Source organism: Misgurnus anguillicaudatus, chromosome 12 (genome assembly GCF_027580225.2).
Source record: "Misgurnus anguillicaudatus chromosome 12, ASM2758022v2, whole genome shotgun sequence".
NCBI lineage: Eukaryota > Metazoa > Chordata > Actinopteri > Cypriniformes > Cobitidae > Misgurnus > Misgurnus anguillicaudatus.
Window position 1 is genome coordinate 11072720 of NC_073348.2, and position 23768 is coordinate 11096487.

Consider the following 23768-nt stretch of genomic DNA (forward strand, 5'->3'; position numbering starts at 1 on the left):
CCCCCCCCCACAGCACACTTGAATGGAGAGGTGTCCTGTTAAAAGGTAAATGTATTGACTCACGCTGGCCGAGCTGGGCCTCTGGTACTCTCTCCCTGATGATGCGACAGGCGTCATACACCATCGTGGAGGGCTCGAACTGCATCGTCTTCACCACATTCCCCACCCCGATCTTCAGCGACAGCGCCACCATGATTGACACTATGCGACTGTGCCGCTGCTACTCCTGCAAAAAACACACACAAAACATAAACATAAAGACGTGAACTGTAAACACTTCCTTTGGTCTAACATGACCACTCGCTGGTTCAGCACATGTCGGGTCATTTCACACGTCAGCTAGGATCACTAATGAAAGTATTAAAACTGTAAAAAACGTATAATGGCTGCCATCAGTTATTTTCCATCTGGATAACATGAAATGCTGTTCAAAGAACGACACTTTATTGAGAATGCCTGAATTAGTGGTAATGTCTGCATGGCCTCAGTTTGATTTCACAAACAGACTGAAGTAGGGATTTCAGTCTAAGCTTTAATAGGAAACAAGGAACCAGGACATTAGAAGTTCCTTTTTCGCTGTTATACAAGATTGCTTTTATTAGAGTTAAGTAATGCTATAAGTCACTTTCTAAAAAAAGAATTAAAAACATCCCTTGTTACCGAAACACAAAATCCCTTAGCTACGAGAAACAAAGGAGCAGAGAATGAATTTTAAATTGTGGCAAATTCTTTAAACCAATCACATCTCATATTAAAGTAATAGTTCACACCATGTTAAAAATTATCCCATATTTTAGTAACCTAAATTTTAGTAAGCCAACTTAGGTGTGTCTGACATTCTTCTTAACCTGAACACAATTGGAGGTAAATAAAAAAGTCTAGCTCTTATAAATGGCACTGAATAGTGACCGCTTATATGTCTTTTGAAGCGAAATGATATGTATGCAAGAGAAAAGGTTTTGTACTGAGCGTATTTAGCAATCGCTACATCATGCTTGATTGTAAATGCGAAACTAGCACTGATTGTCTTATCAACGTTGAGCCAATGTGCCACCATTTTAGATCTAGATGTGTGATCACCCTATAGAGCAGTGGTTCTCAATCTTATCTGACAGACAATGAGATCTCTGCTAATGAGCTGATGATTTGAATCAGCTGTGTTAAACAAGAGAGACATACAAAATGTGCAGAGCAGTGGACCTCCAGGACCAGCATTGAGAACCACTGCTATAGAGGGTATGCATTGACGTCACTTTTTCATGTGACTACGCTGGAGCTCGCCCTGTTGAGTGGCAAAACATTTAGCAAAAAGGCTTGCTGTTGTAACGGCGGCCACAAAAATGTCAGTATAACTGACAATTATCAGCAAAAATTAAATTAAATTGGACTTTAAGTTGGACTTGATAGTGACTAGTGTTGTTTTTGGCAGCCTGTTTTAATTTTTATTAGTTTTAGTCATGTTCATACTATTTTAGTCTAGTCAAGTTTTAGTCGACTATGGGGCAGTTTCCCAGACACGGATTAGCTTAAGCCAGGACTAGGCCTAAGTTTAATAAGGAAATGTAACTAGTTTTAACAAACATGCCTTACTAAAAACATTACTTGTGTGCATTTTGAGGCAAAGCAAGGGCCACTGGTGTATTTAAAGATATGTCACTGCAAGTTGCTTTAAGTTAGGACAGCTCTTAAATATATTTTATCCCTGTCTGGGAAACCGCCCCTAAAAGTCTGGGTATTGTAGTCTTATTTTAGTCAGAATTATCCATGAATATTCTAGTTTTAGTCAGTGAAAATGGTATTTTAATCTATTTTGTTCAGCAATTCTATTTAACCCAGTCAATATAGTATAAGTATGCTGCGTCTTCCCGGTCATAGCGGTCCATCATTGTGACGCGTGTTCTGTTGGTGTATGATATCAAAGCATCGTAAGAGCAAACTGCTCTCATGCTTTCCAATCGCTCTAATGGTAGTTTTAGGTCAACAAAAATTAAGAGACATTTTAGCCTAGTTTTGATTATGTAAACCACTTTTAGTCTAGTTTTTATTCGTCAACAATATTGCATTATACATTTAATTATAGTCATCGTCAAATGACCTGCATTTTTGTTGCATCTCGTCTTGTTTTCGTCACGTGATAATAAAAGTTTGTTGACAACTATATTTAGTCATACTTTTCATTGACGAAAGCAACTCTAATAATGACCCTAGCAACTTGTCAACCCACCTGTGGTCAGTGGACGTTGGCATGGACGATCCATTTACATCTCTTTCCGGTGTTTTTTTGGTGTTGTTCGTACAGTCTATCGTACAACAGCTTTTTCCCATTTAGACGCGTTTTCCCCGTGTTTTTGCTGATTTTATGCTGTACACATAGTACAAATTTTATACTGACCACTCAGTGGGCGTAACGCAGTCACTTTCGCAGAAGAATCTAGCGATACGATTCAGAGCTGTATTTCACAAAGAAGCTAGGCTTCTCGGTGAACTACGGCTCTGTGTAGTAAATGCCGCTTTATCTGAAAGCAGCTCATGGCGATTTACTACTAATCAAGGAAATGGCATTACTGATGAAACACGCATGAGAATCGCAGGCGATTTGTAGCAGTAGGGTTTCCCACACACACCCGTTCTCTTGGTGTGAATCTGTGTGGGAGCTTTCTCCCTCCCTATTTTGTGCCCATGCACATGTTCTGTAGTCATAACTCTGCATAACAGCAACAGTGTATTCTCTCAGATTTCTAAATTTGCACCACTTATCAGTGATCTGCACCGAATTATATTCAATAACAATATTCAATAAAACTATCACTTGCATTTTAAATAAAAAAGAGCACATAACACAACAACAATGAAGAAGAGCAACAGCAGAATTTATATATAATTTATATATTAATTACTATCAGCAAAACCATGGTTTACTACAGTAACCATGGTTTAACTATGGTTTTTGAAAACCATGGTTGTCAAAACTATGATTATTTTGTGGTTACCATGGTTTTACTACAGTAACCATGTTTTTTTTTTGTTTTAGTGTAGTAAAACCATAATTAATTTCTATAAGGGTAGCATTGAGTAAAATGCAATATAAGGTAAAAGATCAAAGAGTAGATCAAAGAAGTAAAACATATTTAAAGCAACACTAAAGACTTATTGCTCTTTGCTCCCCCTACAGGTTAGAAGCGTAATTGTTCATTACCACTGTCGTAAATACTGCAGCATAGCTGGCTCTGATTGGATTGTAGGTCTGCCGTAAAGCAAGTTTTTGTAGTTTTCACTCGAACTACAGGACCACTACCCGACAGTTGGAAAATTCTTAAGTGCGGTTTTGGCCGATAGAGGGCTGCAAAGCGAATGTGAAAGTGCCCTTCACCCTGTTTTGAGTGGATAAACCACTGAAACTTTTTTGAAAAAACTTTATTTTAAGGTAAAAAAACTCTTTGGTGTTGCTTTAAGGTGCCAACACTCAATCAAACGCAAACATGATGCAATGACGTCACATATGTGCTACTTAGCCCGTGACGTCATCACCGCCACATTCTCTCAAAATCCTGTGGGAAACACTGTATCCCTAATGTGAACCATCTTCAAAATTATCATCTTTTAATGTACGAGGTTTATAATGCAGTATTATAGACTTGAATAAATGTTGCCTTTAATATAAGCTTTTTAAGTGATTTTGATATAAGGGTTAATTACATCTCCCAACGTGTTTACAATAATTGGAGTTATGTCATAGTTTAAAAGGCTTGCTGTGGGTTTAATGACCAACCAAATCCACGTTTGTGTCTTAAAGGAAATTAAAGAACCAAAGTAGTAGATGAATTCATGAACTGATTCTTTGTGAACTGTGTGTGTGTGTCCATTGTTCAGCCATAGCAATTAAGACTAAAATGAGTGATGAACCCTGTGTCCTGGCCAGACAGTATAACTACATTAACTGTGTTCATTAATGACTGATGGACACATCTATCTGAAGATCAGATCTACTGCTCTTCTCAGATCTCTGTTTCTAAAGGCTAAATAAAGCAATGTAACTTTTTGCTAGGTGTTTAACGGATCACAAAACTCATGGTTCGGATGACATTACGTTTTTTGAGGCACGAATTACAAACATTTATAAAAAAAAAAGTTGCACATTAAGTAAGGTCTAAAATTGACATTAGGTACAAAAATCGAAAAGATTAAAAAGAATAATAAAACTGCTTTTATAATTTTAGAGACATTATTTAAAGGTAAAAAAACTACTTAGTGTTGCTTTAATTAAGGTTACTGTTTCTTTAAGATAAGCATGAACCTTATGCACTTTTGAGAAGTGGCAGCTCGTGACTGCTCATCCGAGGGGCGCTAATTCAAAATAAGTGTTCGGAGTGTCATGTGTGTTGCTTGCATTTTCAAAATAGGTGTTTGTTGCGTCATGTAAACCATGTGCATTACGTGTTTTGTTAAAATAAGTGCCTGCTGCACACGCGTCAAAACCGTTTATGATAAAACAGATGCTCACGTTCACAAAATACATGCAAGACACTCCCTTAACACTAAACTCCGATTATGCATGAGATTATGCGAGTATGACAAACGCGAGTGTCTCTTTTATCATAAACCCTTTAGACGCATCTGCAGCTGGCACTTATTTTGACAAGACACGTGATGCACACAGGATCGGCAGCCACTGCTTTTGAGTGCACTTAAATGCACGTGCACACACAGACAGAGGATGATTTCCAAACGGCGCAGCATAAACAGTCCACATAAAGTGAAAATTACATCGCTTTCCAGTGCTCTATTCGCCAAATGTATTTTAATCGACTACAGTATGAGAAACAGTAGTGCAAGACTCCGTCAAAGTTTCAACATCAAGAGTTCTGATCTTTGAAGGGCATAGGGATGAGTCGGACCAGACACTTTCCCTATTTAAATTTGCGCATTAATCTGCGAATCACATGTGAGCCGAACCATTGGGGATCAACTGTGATCTGTTACACCACTACTTTTTGCATTTGCTTGTAGACTAAAACTAGGTGAAAAAAAGTTACTGCTTGTTAAACACTGCACAGACTCCTCAAGCTGTTAAATGAGAAGTTGTGTGATGAGTTGCAATGGTGTGTGATGTTTAGCCGTGGTATAAATAGTCTCTTTTCTGGTTTTATGTGGGCCAGGAAACATCCCATTCCTAGGTCAGTGACCTTGATCCGGCACCAAGAACGCTACTGTCCCACATTCCCAACACCCAGAGTAACACAGAGATACAAACAGAGTATTAAAATTTCTACATGATAAGACTTTATTAATGATGTTTTATCTGTGTGTCAAAGTGCCATTATTAGGGGTGTCACGATTCTCCAAATCCTCGATTCGATTACATTTTCGATTCTGATGTCACGATTCAATTCGATTCTCGATTTTTTAATTATTTTTTAAGACAAAAAATTATATGCCATTATTATTATTATTATTATTATTATTATTATTATAGTTTCACATTAACATGCACATTGCGTGCTTTTCCTCGCATGGGGGTTTGTGGGCTTTACTTTACGCGAGAGAGCTTGTAGAGAGAGAATTCCTTCTTGCACGCAGATAGACTTAATGCGCGCGTCTTGGACTCCTATTATCTGAACTAAAACTGGTTCGTCATAAGCAGCTGCGCTTCTCTCTGTCTCACGTGCATGCGCATCTCGCATCTGTCCAAAGTCTAAACATAAACTAAAGTAATAATCCTTACGTATTTGTTCAGTTTTATGCGTTTCATGCGAGCTGAGGCAAACTATAACTTTTGTTTAAAATATAACCCGCTGCATCTTGGCAGCTCTCTCGTGCACGTGCAGAGAGCTGCGCTCTGTCTGAAAGCAGATCACTAGGTAGTAATCCTGTTTATGATATGCATTTCAAGGAGTTGTAGCAATACATCCCTCGTGTTTAAAATGTAATTCACGTTCCGCTGGATGGATGTTTTTAAAGGCACTTCTGGGAGTTTATTTTCCCCCGCTTGGCAAGCCGACCGGACGTGACATGGGGGCGTGGCAGCATCGACGATCCAATTTTTTAATTCGAAGTTCTAGGTTGTGAATTAATTTCGATCGATTTCGATTTAAAATCGAAATCGTGACACCCTTAGCCATTATGTTTGCAGCTAGAGATGTGTGAACAGCACACAGTTCAGAAACACGGTCACAGTCACGCTTAAATGTAATGCAATAACAAAAAAAACCCACACAATTAAAATGTTGTTCTAATTAGTCAGGCAACATCTACCTTATGCAAGCAGTCTTAAAGTCTGCATGAAATACAAGTGAACTAAAGGCAGTGCAAAGCCAAGGCCAGCACATCAGAACAGTGTCAACATGTGTATGTGTACGGTCTCCTGTAATGTCTTCGACTCATTTAATGTCTATTAAAAGTCACAAGTCTAAATATCATAAGGCTACATGTGACACTAAATATGATCAGTAATTTTCATAGCAAATTGCGGTCATGCAGTAGGTAATATAAAGCATTTCAGCACACTACAAGGTTAGTTTGAACTCCAGACAACATGCCTACATTAAAGCATTATGCACGTAAGATAGACAAGCTGGTTTGTCAGATCACTTATGCAGTTCCTAGGAGTTACATTTTTTACTCTTTTCCCGCCATGCGTTTTTTTTTTTAAATAGCCAGCCACGCCAGCATTTCTATGATTTTCACAAAAGTTTAATGCCTTCCAAATAATCTTCTTTAAATATATAAACCTACAATATATCAAATGAATGAACAGGCCCTCTGCTTACAAATTAGAAAAAAAATATTCTTCATTTGTTCTATGTTTATTTAAGATAAAATATGGTGGCTGAAGAAAATGAGACACTGCCTTTAAAAATAGAAACCCAATCAGCATTTAGTTTTTATAAGCTGTCGACCCCAAAAACGAGCGTTTAAAACACAAAAGTGGAAACAGGCAACTTTTCTTAGTACTACTGTTAGTAGAACTGCGCCCACTAGAGGGAAACGTAGTTGGCGATACACTTTTTTCTCCTTAAGGCTGGGTCTTACGGCTCGACAGCTTATAAAAACTTATTTCTGTTTTTTTTTGGCTTGTTAGCTGTACATCTTGTCACACAACAGCTTTTAGGCATTATTCTGTTTTTTTGTTATAAGACAGAAATGACAAGGAGGCGGCCTCTCGCAATACAAAGTCAATTCAAATTATGGTTTTCATAACTGCGCTGTGTCTCTATGAGGGCGCTGTATATTTTGCAACTGACTGACTGTATATTCGTGTTACCGAATTGAATCCCAAAAACACGGCATCCTTAAACCATAGTGACTGTGAGGTGTGTTTGGCTTCACAGCATTGCGTGGATTGGCGGGTTGCTGCTTGTAAATCATGCATGGTAACGTTACTGATGTCATACGCTGGTCTGCGTAGTCAACACAACGTCAAACACGCACCCAGTCTTTACTACCACAGGTGCTTGTAATGCTAACCAGGCATTCAAATGCCGCCATAACAACAAAAAATAAATAAATAAACCACTGATCTATATAAATGACTGGATTGCGCATGACGTCACACTTGTGAAGCCACCGCGCCGCCATGTTGGTATACCCAAACGTTCTATTAAATCAATGGACGTTATCAGATTTTAATGATAAAACATCACTTTACTCGTCTTCGTTTTTATATGTGAAGTTACCCTGTACATTATTACAACACAAACGTCCTAAGCATGTACATAGTTATTTACTGAAAGTTGTACATTTTGCGTTTTAATCAGTTATTATACATTCATCTTTATTACAGTATCAGATCAGCAGACATACCGCAGCATATTTACTATTAATGACAATAAACGTGCTCATTCTGAAATCTAAATAAATAATCATGCTTTGTACCGTACCTGCATGCAATAATTTGCGAGTTTTGTAATTATGTTATCTAAACCTACAAGTTGCCTAAACTTATTTAGAGAAATAACGCTGACCGTCAAAGTGTAGCTGAATGTCAAACAAAACTTTATTTATACCCGTGTCATTAACAAATGCAACAGACACACTCACCTTAACGGTTTTTTATAAATCCATTATCCTGCCCGATTAAAACATAAACATTGCAAATAACACCAGAATTAACAAATAATTAATGTACACATTAGGGATGGGCAATATAAACGATATGCAATATAAACGATAGAAAATTGGCATACGATAGAGATTTAAAATCTATTGCACTATCGCGATAATGCGTGTTGATGACACAATCTACCCGCGAACTTTAGAGCCACGAGCTGCAGCCGAATAAACATGGATGAAAGCGTCAGCGAAACAGAGGAACTTGTGAAAAAGATTGATGCAACATCTATTTTTTGGATTTAAGCCATAAGTTACATTAGTTAACTGCTGCTCCACGCGCGAAATTGGCATTATGGTCTAGAAATTGTGAAACATGCAAAAAATATAAATATATATGCAGTATAGTCCCCACAAGCATTTGAAGTGTTTAGTGTTATAAAAATAATTAACTGTGTTTTTAAGCAGATAGATCTTTTCGGCTTTATCATTTTAAAAGTAGATCACCACACAAAAAAGTCTGGACACCCCTGCTGTAGAGTGTGTCAGGCAAAAGTTCCAGCTAAGAGAGGTAACAAGACTAATCTGGCCATAACGGTTTACTTTTACTTACTTTTTTAGCAGTTTGGCTTTTGTAAGGGTCTATATAACCTGTTCTGAAACGAGTCTATTGGAATTATTATATCGCAATACATATCGCTATCGCAAGAGGCTGCAATGTATAATGCAATATGGATTTTAGGCCATATCGCCCATCCCTAGTACACATATCCTAAAAATTAACCTTGTGTAACTGATACGCTGTAAAGGGGGTAAATTTTGATCATGATTTTGAATGGAAGTCAATGACGCTCTCTGCCGGTTGGGTATACCAAGATGGCGGCTCGAACTCTGCGCTGGCTTCACCTCACGCAGTTACGTCAAGCGTTCTATGCGCAATCCAGTCATTTATATAGATCAGTGAAATAAACCCACATGATCATCGTTTTCGTGATCGATCATCGATGCCACATTCGAGTACTCGAGCAATCGAGTACTCGTGCCCATCCCAAATAGGCTAGCTGATATAATAAAAAATTTGACCTGAGCCCTCTTTAGCACCCCTTCAGTTTTATAATATCAATAAATTTGAAATAGTGTTAAGTCAAAATAGTGGAGGGATGGTGAAAGAATTGTCACAGCAATGGGTAAGGTTGTGATATTACATACTAGTAAAAGTACATTGTGAAAGAAAGTCAAAAGATTTTTAAAGATTTGTTGTGTCTGGATTAATGTACAAGTAAATACATTTTTGTTAAAATCCCCCACATAATGAGTAAGTGCAAAACTTGGAGTGATGATAAAAATGGTGTGCTATACCAGAGCCAAGAATCACATCCTGCCCCAACTTCTGGTTGTAACAGGAAATACGACAGAATAGAAAACTACTCATCAAGCCATTTCATGTGGGAGTAACATTTGACAGTCATCTACTCTAGGTCACTTTCTAAACACAACTGCTCAACAGCGCTGCACTCCTTGTGTCCCCTGCTGACGTCTGGAGCCAGATACACACAAAATACACACAACGACCCTCCTGAAGAATGACAAACATGCAGGGCTGCTGCATCCTGCCTCAATCCGACCACAGCTTCTGTTACCACTGTCTACTCTTTCACGGCTCTCATTGGACACATTTTTCACACTTTACAACAGATCTCAGATCTCTCCGGCCTTTTATGATGTTTAAAAAAGTTTTTGTTTGCTTCTCGGTGAGTGCCGTCTCACTGTGTGGAATGCGGCACAGAAGTAAGAGCTCCCGCTCTAACTCGGCATGCCGTGATGTCATTTCCTGTTTGAAAAGCCCTTCACTGCCATAAAAGGGAATTTCAGCTATCTGCAGACGAAGAGGGGCACATGCTCGCTCACACACATACACAAACTTTCTGGGAGTGTTGCATCCTGTGCAATTACATCTGAGCTTGAGAAGGGAGGGAATGTTTAGCTCATGGAAAAGCACAAGCATACGTATGAGTTAAGCTAAAAGACATTATGCAAAGAATAAAACGTATTCATTGAGTCATCTTTACTTTTTAATCATTAAATACAATTTTTTTAATGTAGGTCTGTTATATATTTCTAAACTTTAAATAAACGCAATTAATCATGTTTTACTGTAACCTGTTTATCAAACTCCAAAACTTATATCCTTCCTCACTAACATAAGTTACTTTGATTGAAGTTTAAATGTCCTCATAATGTCCTTTCCCTCGTCTAAACCCTCCCTGTTCAGACAGACACAGATGAGGAAGTTACTGACCAGAGCTGAAATTATCATCGTTCTTCCGCTTCCCGGCAGCAAAGACACAAGAACACACATTTAGATTCGCAAAACTAACCCTTCTGAAAAACTACTGTCACTTATGAGTTCTTGTAAATAGTCTGTGTTTAGTCTTCAGTAACACCACCACCCCAGTAATCCTGCTAATTCACATCTTTATTGACTTTGATGAGTGTAATGTGATGTCTTCACTTAAAACTCAAAAACTAAACATACCACATTCTGACCACATCAGCAGATCAATGGTGTTATGTTAACCAGTCAGTTAGTTTTTTTTGTGTGTGTGTTTTTGTTTTTTATCCTTACTGAGTCTTTGCCACTCCCCTGAGGCCTCCCTGACTTAATCTGTGTGACTGGATGCTTTGGGACCCCCGTTCAGTGAATGGACACGTATATTTACACTTTTCCTTTTTATATAAGGTATATAAGCTGGCTGTATGTGGGTTTTTTTGTGTGCCTTAATTGTCTGATTTAATGCACTGTTTGTTTGTTTGTTTGTTTTCTTCTTTCTTTGTTTTTTGTGTAATATGTACAAAAAATCTGCATAAATAAAATTTACTAGGGGTGTAACGATACACTAAGCTCACGGTTCGATCTGTACTGCAGGTCTGTCACTGAAAAAAGGGAAATTTTACATAAAATTATAATTAAGGGATTTAGCAGGGGCGTTGTTAGATATAAAGCTCTACTGGGGCACAGGCCCCCTATTTTTCTGCTTTGCACAAAACATTTCAAATGTCCATCTACAGGAGCCAATAGTGATCGAGTCAAAATAAGATTATCATTATTATTTAAAAACGTACATTGGTTTTTTTATGTTTTCATAAGATATCTCAATCGCGTGGCGTCACCTGGACTTTTGTATGCGTCTGCGCACGGCTGAACGGACAGAAGAGCGCGTCTCGACATGTTTTGCTACGTGTACGCGTCTCTGCGATTGATTAAGATTCCCGTCGAGTGGTATGAAAACAAAATGCTGCCAGACGTTGGACTTAAAAGTAGGGATCGACCGATATGGATTTTTCAGTGCCGATGCCGATACCGATTTTTGTTTCATCAGCCTTAGCCGATGACCGATACAGGCTGCCGATTTTCTTGAGCCGATATTTGGAGCCGATACTGGTTTTGCTCACTCAATTTACATCATAAAAATTATGTAAAAAATGGCATGTTGTTAAAAAGAGATGTTATTAGTTTGCACAGTTCTTACATTTATTGTAGTCTAGGACTAGTCTAATCCCTGTCCAGGAAACCGCCCCATAGAGATGAAAAAACCCCACTTTATTCAGCTATGATCAGCTGTTAAGCCGAGCTTTCAATGTTGTCGCAAAAAGGTTGGTTGTTTTTAGTCACATGACCTGCAATCGCTTGCGGGTTCCAGCACTCTGTCTGTAAATTATGCCGGAAAAATCGGCAAACACGGCAGCCATGTATCGGCCGATGCCGATACGCATAAAACTCGCAAATATCGGCCCGATATATCGGCCGGCCGATATATCGGTCTATCACTACTTAAAAGATGATGGGGCATTATCTATATCAATTTCTGTATCTACTGAAGTCATGTTGCTGACCTTCAGTTCAAGCTGCGGGTGATTCAAGCTATGATTGTGTGGACTGCGGTGAAGCACAGGTGACGCTGGCGCAGAGTAAATCAAGTGTTGACCGGTCAACGAATAAAAATAAAAGTATGTCATCGTATAAATATCACTATCATACATGATGCAGCATCGTGGCATTTTTTGTATCACGAACTATCATACTGTGAAGGATCGTTACATTCCTAAAATTAAAAAAAAAAAGTCAGTTAGTAACTAAACCTTCTGAAGCCTGACAAGAAGTGATAAAAGGCATAGATTCAGATTTTTTTTACAAACCCCAACAGTCTATGGCGACAAAATAAGTGTCAAAATCATACAATGTACTGGCTTTAGACAATCTGACAATTCTTCATATAGGGATTTTTTTATACATAAGCTATAAAAAGTAATGCAAACTTGCCAGAAAGGAATTTTGCGTTTAAAAGATGTCTAATAGGCATCCAAATACATCACATACATTCAGGCTAAAGCAAGGCATAATAAAGATTGTTTTATTAAGATTAAAATTTAATAGACATCTAACCATAGCCCAAAAAAATTAAGTAAAAACTGAAACCAAACACCTACATGATGGAATATATCAGACATCTCACAGGTTATTTTGGAAAAACAACAACATTTAACCAAGTTCAAGGTTATTTTGGCTAAAAGTGGGTTACTCATAGTCAGACTATCAGGTCTAAAGTTAACCTAGACGGTAAAACGATGGCTATTGCTTGCTGAGTTGCGATTGTTGTATTTGCAGTACACAAGGTGCTGCATGCGACAGTGTGAAACAGGCATCGGTTCACACACACACACAAGCCGCTCCGTGTCAAACACATGCAAAACTGTTGCACTGATGCTACTGTGGTAAATGTATTGATTGAACAGACTTGATTCTTTTCTGAGCACATGCGACACATATATTTTGGGCTATACAGCCCTGTAAAAGAAGTTACATTTTGAAATATTACATTTACAGAATCATTAATTAAATAATGACAAATATTCGTAGTTACAAAAAAGACACAAGTCACAACTAACAGATAACCGTTTTTGTTAACATATCACTATTGGAATGACATATCACACAGGAATAAACCTCTTAAAGACTTTTACACTGAAATGCTTGACACATGAGGTCCAACTGAATCATGGGAAATTCCAATTTCTCATTGTCATCTGTTTCTATGGTCGACACATTTCTTCACCACAACATCCACAACCAGAGTGGACCATGATCTTTGAATGAAATGACAAACAAACAAACAATTTTAACAATTTTAACGGTTCTGACTAGGTGTAAAAAAGGCCCTAAAAATTCTTTGTTTATTAGTACTCAGTGATTTCTTCATTTTATCTGTATTGTTCCTGACATAAGATAAATGAACTTAGTAGGCAGCACTTAGTATGCAGTGCTGTATGCTCAGGGCCAGGATTAAGAAACACTGGTTTAAGTGGACTATTTTAAAAGTACCATAGAATATAAAACTGTATTTACCTAGGCATAGATAATTAATACAAGCTTGTTACCAATGGTAATGACATATCTTGAGCCTCAAATGCGATTGTTTCCTCCTTCTTGTCCACACATAAGACCATCTGAAAACAGGCCAATCTCAACATAAGACCGACTATGACATTATAGTCAAGATGTACGCCCAAACAACAAATTACACATGAAATAAAGTACAATGTTGTTACAATGTTAAAGACAAAGTTGTGATTGCTGAGTTAGCGCTATATGCTAGTCAATGCTATATGCTAACATTTTTGCAGGTCCATACTGAAAAAACACGAACTTACCACTAAGAAATGTCCATTAACAAACTCCAAAACAACTAATTATTCCAAACTTAGTATCTTTAATCTGATACAGGCTCATACATAAGGTCTGTGTTTACATACACAGAGAGCTAGACATAGTTTTTGTGTGCACACTGTTAACCAGGGCTTCACATGCTCTTTGTTGACTTTTTAACTCCTTAACATCTGTGTTTTTTTTGTTTCATTGTAACACATGATGGTAAAAACTATCACTTAGGTGTGATCTGTCAGCAATGCAGTGAGAACACAACTCTCAATGCACTCTTGCCTGTTAGCATGTACTATAAAATAATTTCCTCTATTCAGGGCTTTAAAAAAATCAACTGGCTGTCTGTTGTCACCAGAGCTCTGACTGACATGTCTATTCAATACAGGATGAAGTTAGAGTCATGATAACTGAATGTGTGTTAATGTTATCTATCTGTGCGGGACAGAGACAGGCAAGGCTGTTGAGCCGCAGAAGATAGTGTCATGCAGCGATCACATACAGTACATCCAGTAAAATCAGCATGTATTTACTAGGGGTGTAACGATTAACCGTGCATTTTTCAATGAATGGATTTCAATGAATTATGGTGAAATCCCGGCACATCCCAAAGCCAGGGGGCGCTCTCGTGCAGAAAATTACTTTGTGCCACAGAAGAAGTAGTATTACGAACGCTATTCCAGGAAATGTCTACAGAAATATTTATATCGCTGTTCTTCAGATTGTTTCAGGTATTTTGCATGTTATAAACGACTCCGACTCATAATGATTTTAGATTGATAAAGACTTTCTACTGACCAAATGCCATAGTACACACACAAGCTGTGCATAAAACACAAAATCGCAGCCTTGCGATTCAGAATCGATTTCAGACAGGCATTTTTAATCGATTAACACAGGGGTCTTCAACGTTTTTTGGGTCGGGGACCCCTTAGATGAGAGAGGCATGGAGCAGGGACCCCCTGATACTAAATGTGTAAAACTGATATTTAAGTAATCAGTAAGGTACGAGAGGCTGCCTTTTCGTATTAGGCACAATACAAAGTGGAGTAAAGTACAACTATTGACCAATCAAAATCAAGGACTGGAACTGTTTTATAAATAGAAACAAACCATATTGTCACACAGCCATACTATATTAAGACAGTACATTGGTACTATTATGCTGTTGTTGTACATGCTTAATTTTTTTTGTTAAAGTAGATTAGGTTTTATATGAATATAATAATAATAATAATAATAATAATAATAATAATAATATGAATATAATAATAATAATAATATAATATTATTTCAAGGTATTTGCAGTGTAAAGATTTTCATTTTACTGTGAATTTACCTGAACCTGGTCTTTCAGTTTATAAAGATGACTGATCATGGTGAATGGCACAAAGACTCTCTATTCTGGTGGGGATAGAGGTTGTGCTACTTTATAATTCAGAGGTTTGTTGACTTTTTTCGTGTATCGTCATTGTCATGAGTTTGAGTAACGCAGGTTTATTTTCAGCATAGCTTAATATCAGACTCAGGAGAAAACATGCATTGAGTCCGCGCGCATCTCTTTGGGGCAACTTTTTGAGAGGCGGATCTCAACCTGACTATGAATCTTGCACAAAGCACCATCACGGTGCGCGTTTCATACATTTTTAAATGCGAGCGATAGTTTTGTCAAAGTTTATAATGCAGACGCGGTGTGGTGTCATTTGCCTGTTGAGTTAGCGTTTTAAATCTGAACCGCGTGAAACAGCCTTCCAAGTTCAGAAATATAACTTTGATGAGACAATATGGCACTGATTCTAAAATAATTTTCTGAAATAAAGACACACATGCCTATAAGATTTACCTGTTTTATGATGCCTTTTCTGTTGCTACTGCTGCTTCCTGAGTGTACATTATAATCTTCAGATATTTTATTTTGGTCCGCTTGCTAAACTGAATCGCGCCTTCGTGGCCACACACGTGCACAACTTAAAGGGGACATGTAACGTTTTTTTGTACATATATTTTACGTTTTTAGCAAATAAAGCTTGTGGTCAAATATCATTTGGCGGACCCCCGGCAGTTGGGGGTCCGTGGACCCCTGGTTGAAGACCCATGGATTAACACGCGATTAATCGTTACATCCCTAGGATTTACACAGCACACAAGCCCAGCATTAAAAATAAAGATCTGTCTTGATTGTCACAATTGAACTATACAATGAACTGACAGAGAGATTTGCTTTGTAAGTGCTATGTATGTATAAAGTTCAAGCCTCTTTGTTAATGTTTGTGTTATGCACTTGTGTCCAACTCTTTGCAACTAAATATGGCACTTCATCAGTAGTACTTACATAGTAAAATCTGTTAGCTTTTCAGCCCTGGTTTGACCTTACAGGAAAGTAAAGCCAAGCAACAGGAATTGACATTGATACATTTTAAAGTGAGAACTCTAAACACGGTAATCAACAACTTATCAAATAATCTGCCTTTTAATTTACAATAGCAGTTCCTTTTTAATTATTCAAGCAATTCAGTGGGAAAGCAGAATTTATTATTGTCTACAGAAAGCAAAGCAGAAATAAAAATGAATGTGTGATATTGTTTTAAAAAGTTTTAAACAGTCAACTAGTGCATACACAGCTGTCTCTCAAGTTTCATACCACCATAAGTCACAGTAGGATTTTGCAGTGCAGCTTCGTAAAAAATATGTTAACAATTTATAAATACTAAGCAACACACACTTGCTGACTTGGTAAATGGCTGTATAACAAAAATGGGCATTAAACCCTGACTGAGGATCACAGGGGTGGGAATTGTAAGAAATGTTCAGATTACAGCTCCTTAATGATTACCTGTTATTAATCTTTATTAGTAGTAACATTTAAAGGCAAACAATGCAAAATATTCAAACAAATCAAACACTCTGTATTACTTTGGATAGCTGTTGAATAACTAACCTACAACATATGTATCTGTCAATGTCTTTATGCAGCCTGCAACTAACCACAAACAGACACACAGTTAATACGCTTCAGAAATGACAATGGTCTTGGTATTGAAATTAGACCAGTAAATAGTCCATATTTGAAATGTGACCTCTGCATTTAACATATTCCAGTGAGTAGTGAACAGACACACACACATGGGGCAGTGGGCAGCTATTCCTGAAGCGCCCGGGGAGCAACTGGAGTTAAGGTGCCTTGCTTAAGACTCGAACCGGCAACCTTCAAGCGATAAACTTGACACTTCATCTATTAGGCCATGACTGCCTTGTCTTGCTGGGAGAATGAGGCAACGATTCCGCAACCTCTCCCAAGCCAAGCGAGCACTCTAACATTTTAGCCATTTCCGTGCTTATTAATTAATTTTTACACACATGGCATTTTAATTGCTTGTTAATACATTTATTAATTAGTATTACCTTTAATGATTAATTCATTAATTGATTTAATGATCATTCATTTGTTTAAAGGTTGTTAACATCACAAATGATGTCTATTGCGGTGTTAACAAAGCTATACTACCTAATATCATAGACAATTCATATCACCAAGATTCGTTACTGGTACTGATATGAATTGGGAAGATTGCAACGGTCAGTATGGCCGCTCCAGTCCCGTCTTCCAGTAAAAAGGAGCCAATCGCCAACCGTTAAAGAATAGCATCCTTTGGGGGAGGTACTTTGCGCAGTAACTGACAAGCTTAAGCCATACGTCCTTAAGCCATAAGACCTGAAGGTGTTGCAAATATGGTTGGCTGTGATGCGACTTCCTTAAAAAAAGTTTGGTAATATTTAAATAAAAACACTACATGAACTCATATGGTATGTAGTAAAAATTACCTACAATGCAGCTCATGATGGATTGTTTTTTTAAAGCATTACTACAAATGTCTAGGAAAACTAGCGATTCTACTGACATCCTTAAATTTGCATGTGGTGATGAGTAGGGATGCAACAAAAGGAAAATTCTTGGCCGAAGCTGGAAAAAAATAAACATTTTTTTTTATTTTTCATTTCCTAATTATTTTGCCAATTTTCTCACCATTGCATTTTCAGAATGTGATTTTTACTATATTTATTTCACATTATTTAACAATGATATTTTACATTCCAGCAGTCTTTATTATGGTCTTTTTAAACCGGGTCACTTCTCTGATCAGATAGCTATATAGATAGACGTATTAAAAACTGTTCCATTTACATTCGACCACATAAACGAGTCTTGGCTTAACGGTTATTAATCCAATTTTCTATTCCCGTGCAAAATGCAAATAACATATGCATTACTCTGCCTTAAGAAACTTGCAACAATGCTTATTACTGTATGTTGAGCAGCACCTACGTGCACAGTCAAGCACGAGCAAACGGAACGCAAGATTGACAGAAGATGGCCAACAAGAAGCTTTTGTTAATAAAGGTTTTGGTTTAATATAAGCTTGTTTGTCAATATTGAATTGTACTTGTTGTAGGAAGTTTTTATTACATACTGCTGACACTCTTCATCGTTCTATGACAGGGGTGTCAAACTCAATTTCATCGCGGGCCACATCAGCATTACGGTTATTTTCAAAGGGCCGGGTGTATTTGAAGGACTGTATGAATGTATCAACTCTTTTATTACTGTACATTGCATAATTTTCTCTGCATTTGCTTACTATTGGTTTTGTTACTAACTCAATTAATACCTAGCTTTGAAAGTAGAAGCCCAGGCAAATAATGACAAAGTGTATAGAGTACAACTATTCTACAGATTATTTTTAAAATAATTGTGGTGACAAAAACACATGTTGTGTGTGAGTACACTCAAAATGTTCTGTTATCCTTCATTGTGCAGGTAAGAAAATGAGAGGCATTTTAAAATACTAATCTGTTTTAAAATCTCCACCACAATATGCATTTATTAGACAAATATACTCTGGCTTGTCATTTATTGCCCTCTTTACAAAAGTCAATGTTGGAAATAACCTGCAAAAAAAAAAACGTATAATAACAATAAAATAATCTGTAAACTCTCGCGGGCCACATAATTAACATAATTTGTTAACTCTCGCGGGCCAGATGAAATGAGGGGGCGGGACGGATTTGGCCCGCGGGCCTTGAGTTTGACACCCCTGTTCTATGACATGAGATGAAGAGCTAAAGTCTTTCGTTCTCCGTGTTTGTCCATTCAGCAGACATATACCAAGGATCACCCATGCCGCCATCTCTTTCTTTTACGCTGCATGGTGTTCAGGATGTCTTAATTTTAAATGATAAAGGAAACTTGTAGTGCTGTATGTTTGTGCATCTTTCTCTGTCACTTAAGATGTTTACCAACATGTTTGCTGCATTTGCGCGTCTCCTACCCTGCGCTGGTTAATTTGATTGCGTCAAAGACCTCACTGTTAACTAAAATTTATTCAGCATTTTTCACAAAAATTTGTTTTTTACTATTTTCTGCCGAATAATTTCGCTTGCATTCCTAGTGATGAAACTTCTCATGGATCAAAACAAAATTACACCAAACCACATTCCTCTGGCCATGATCCCACACAAACAGGAAGCCTTCAGTTGCTTTTCCGTCATATGATGGTCTTCCATGAAGCTATCAAAGTCGTGCAGCTGTTATCTCTTTCTAACACAAAGAAAACATCTGCTTCTACACATACACTGACAATTTCTGTTACAGTAACAGTCACATTCTCAAGAAGTCTATTGCTGTCACAACATAACAAATGCTGACATTTTTATATCTAAGACATACATCTACATACAGTACATTTAAAGGGGCAGTTACCAGAAAAAAGAGCCAGTATTTATTCATCCTTGTGTTGTTCCAACCTACTATGGCTTTATAGTGAAACCAAAACCAAATCAACCTTGCTTGAGGTTTGGCTTAAAATTTTGCAAGCTGTGGTGTGTGCCAGTTCCTAATATACAGTTGAGAAGTTTTGACATTTGAACTAAATGATCTATAAAAACAAAAACAATTGGGTAGATAAATCTTTTTTTCTATTAAACTCTACTCTGCTTTAGTGTCCTGGTCAATTCATTTGATCTCTTTGTGAGAAACAGTCAAAGATATTCAACAAAAAGGAGGATCTCTCTCTCTACAACAAAGAGATCAATTGGACAATATCACTGCAACCAACCTCGCTGACTAAAACTACAGACTGTTCTTATGGTGTTAACTGTCATTATCAGAGCCCGGTTTTTAACCTATCCACCATAATTTAATTAGACTATGACCGTTTTCGAGACTGAGGCAATAAGGCTCAGAATAATGTCTCATGCCTTAGGAATAATAGTACAGAAGGTGATTTGACCAAATATGGCTGCTTCCAAATACTGGCAAGAAACCCATGCTCCTAGAAACAAACCATCAGTCCAGATCTCCTAAACTGGAGAGAGTGTAGACCACTACACATAACATAAATCCAGCACCAGTCACCAGTTCACCTCAGATGGCCAAATCTATTACACATACTGGGTCAAACTGGAGAAACAGTAAGGTAGTTTTATAGATGACATTGATAAACTGATAAACTTTTATAGATGACATTGATGACTTTGACTATTATAAAAGTCTTAGCAGGTGTATGACGGTATATTCCGTTACAGTGAAATAAAATGTCAGACGAAACAGATTTTTGTATTTCGTGCATGTCGCGAATTGTAAATAAGTGGGCGTGGTTAACTCGGCACTCCCGCATGTTTGACTGAGTGTGATGGAGAAACATGTTAAATTTTTCACTCATAACAAATAAACGAGTAATTTCTGTCATTTCAAAATAAGTGCCAGTGAATCTAACACGGGTATATCGCTCGCTCGCTTTCATATCACCCGCATATTTACAATATCTATATTTAGAGATCCGTCTCTCATATACATGTATTAATCCTGTCTCTAGGTTTGCATATATTCATACCTGTTCATTATACATTTTGCCTATTTTTTATGTACTGTATGCATAAATACAAAATAGACGGTTTCAGCAGTAACAACATTAACAAGCGGCTTTCGTAGTCATCACGTAACTTCCGGTAAACTCCACGAAGAACAACAACAAAGTCCTTTTAAAGTAGTTTATTTATATAACAAGCAAAATAAAAAACACGTAGATTACACAGGAACCCAAAACATTTGTTATTTTCGACGAGGTATTTGTTTAAAGCAACACTAAAGAGTTTTTGCTCTTTGCTCCCCCTACAGGTTGGAGGCAGATTTGTCCATTACCACTGCCGTAAATAATTTAGCCTACTGCAGCAAAGCTGGCTCTGATTGGATTGTAGGTCTGCCATAAAGCAAGTTTTTGTAGTTTTCACTCAAACTACAGGACCGCGACCCAGACAGTTGGAAACTTCTTTAGTGCGGTTTTGGCCGATAGAGGGCTGCAAAGCGAATGTGAAAGTGCAGTTCACCCTGTTTCGAGTGGATGAAAAAAATTTTTTGGAAACATTATTTTAAGGTAAAAAAAAAACTCTTTAGTGTTGCTTTAAGAGTTCAGTTTCAGCAACTAGTCAGACCATTAAACAAACAGAAACCGGAAGTAAAGTTCGGACCAGACGCTTATCACATCACTGCACGTGCGCCCGATGAAACGGTCTATAGTAAGTTGGAAATTTCTGCAAATTTCTTTATTTCAAAAACAATATAAACTGAAAAACATATACCGTTTGACCAATATATATATTGGTCATACCGGCCACCCCTAGTGTCACGCTACAACTGCAATCGCTCTACAATGCTACATTAACACATGCAAAATTGTTGCCTTTTGCAATTATTAAATTACACATCTTTTATACAGCCAAGCAAATTTTGGGATTGGCCCATGTCCTATAATCCCAGAAATCAGCTTAAAGACATTAAAACATGCTATTCTTTAAGTCTCATTTGAAACAAGACACATTTTAAAAATGGAATACTAATATAAATGACAAATTCAATTGCATAGAAATGTCCCATCACAGCAGCTGAAACATGCGATTTAGTGCATTTTTGGCTTATGCGTAGGGCTGGGAACCGAGAACCAGTTCTTATTCAAAACCGGTTCTGTTTTTTAAAAGGAACCAGAACAGCACGTAATTCTTAAGTTTCGGTTCTAAAAGCGGTTCCGATGTGATGCACAGGCAATGCGCTGGAAGCGGTCACTTTAAATAGCCATGTCTTACCTCATGAATATTAATTAGGTTGAGCCAATTTTGTGCTTAATAATGGACTTTTGCATGTAACAGCAAATTACATGTCACATTGACAATCTGTACAGCTGAATGTATATAAATCACTACATGTGTACTACTCATTGAAAAGTGAGTGAAACATTATCAACTTGATGCCCCTCAGTTATCAGAGCCACATGAAGTCTTAAACCTTCAAAGTTTCTACCTGACTGTATCAAGTAGGGGTGGGAATCGCTTGGACCTTCATGAATCGATTCAGAATCGATTCTTGGGGTCCCGATTCGATTCAGAATCGATTCTTGACGTGCTAATTTGCATATCTGTGACGTCATTATGTCACATTTGCTTTCAAAGCCAGGTTAATGTTTGCGCTTTTGCTACTAGTCTCTAAACTGTCATATACTGTACTTTAATGCAACTAAGGGATAAATAATGTCATTCTTATATACATATATGTCCTGTTTCTGTTGTAAGACATTAAAACCAGTAAAAATAGTAATTAAACGTGACATATTAATTCTATATGTTAACCGGAATTAACTTCCACGAACTGACTAACGTTAAGCGTCTAATCATCATCATTATAAACAGTGATTGGCAGTATTACTGTATTTATATAATGCAGCGCACCCAGTGACTGAATAACAAACTATGTGCATATTTTTACAGAAGTATATTCATGTTATATCTAAACAGTCAGCGGATGGTTTTGGGCAGGGGTGTCCAATACGTCGATTGCAAAGGCAATGCAGGTAGATCACACATAACTGCTGCTCCACGCGCGAAATTGTCATTATGGTCTTTTAGAGTAATTGTGAAACACGCAGGTCTTTTTGAGTTGCTGCGCCTTATGTCTCAAATGTGTTTTGCCAGGCCACTGCAGCTCAGTCGTTTTTAACTTCCACAATTAACAAGGATGCGCATTCTTGTCTCACGCAGGAGAGACGCGCACGGTGTCTGTGTGTGAGCGAGCAAACGAGAGAGGGAGAGAGGCAGCGTAGCGCTGATTTGTATGCTTCTGATACTGTTGTAATTGTTTAGTTTGTTTCACTAAACCGCATCTCCGCTATTTTAAGGAGTACTCGACATGTACTCAAGGATTTTTTAAAAACTCCTCAAAAAGAATCGAGATATATGCAGTATAGTCATACAAGCATTTAAAGTGTTCTTTCTCTTCTGCTCTTGTAAGCTCCGCTATGTGCTCGTCCAGACAGTGCGCGCTCTCTTACGTTGTCCGTGTGCATCACCGCTTCCCCAGTTGAGTTACGCTTTTTGGTTCTGATAACGTCACGTTATTATTTTGTAAAATAACATATAAGAATCGATTCTTGACATTTGTGAATCGATTCAGAATCGGCCCACGTCCGAATCGCGATTCATCGAAGAATCGATTTTTTGTCCCACCCCTAGTATCAAGCTTTGAATACACACAAACACAGACACAATGTCTCGTGATGTGGGCTGATAAGAGTTTGCTGGATGAACAGGTCATCATCCACTCCTCCACACTTCTCTTAGATGGAGTACAAAGAAACTTTTCTTTCTCTGAAGCCCACCGCGATACTACATCGTATTCGATCAATGGCAAGCTTGTTATATGGGTGGGTTGGGTGTAGAGAAGCCTGCTGTTAACTGTATTGAGCAAGTCTGCACACAGACCTGCTACAGCATTATTTACACCCCTTACTCAACTGCCGGCTGTGCGTGTGTATGCTGAACTGTAATAAAACCCATTACTAACATGTCTTCCTAACAATCTTTTTTTAAAACAGCAGAAGACAGAAATCTTAGGGGGCCTGCACACCAAACATTTAAACGCGCCTAAAAAAGGCAGGCGGATGCTGACTGTAGGCGCTTGCCA

The 23768-nt window shown here is 37.7% G+C and overlaps 1 protein-coding gene across 3 annotated transcripts in view; it reads right to left on the minus strand.

Annotated features, from left to right (window-relative positions):
- Window positions 1–23768, minus strand: part of tln1 (talin 1) — a 77864-nt gene that overhangs the window by 50675 nt on the left and 3421 nt on the right. For all 3 annotated transcript variants that reach the window (XM_073873941.1, XM_073873940.1, XM_073873942.1), the window contains exon 2: window positions 64–226. In XM_073873941.1, coding sequence (XP_073730042.1) covers window positions 64–193 — 130 coding nt within the window. In that variant the 5' untranslated portion in view covers window positions 194–226. The remainder of the gene's footprint in view (window positions 1–63; window positions 227–23768) is intronic.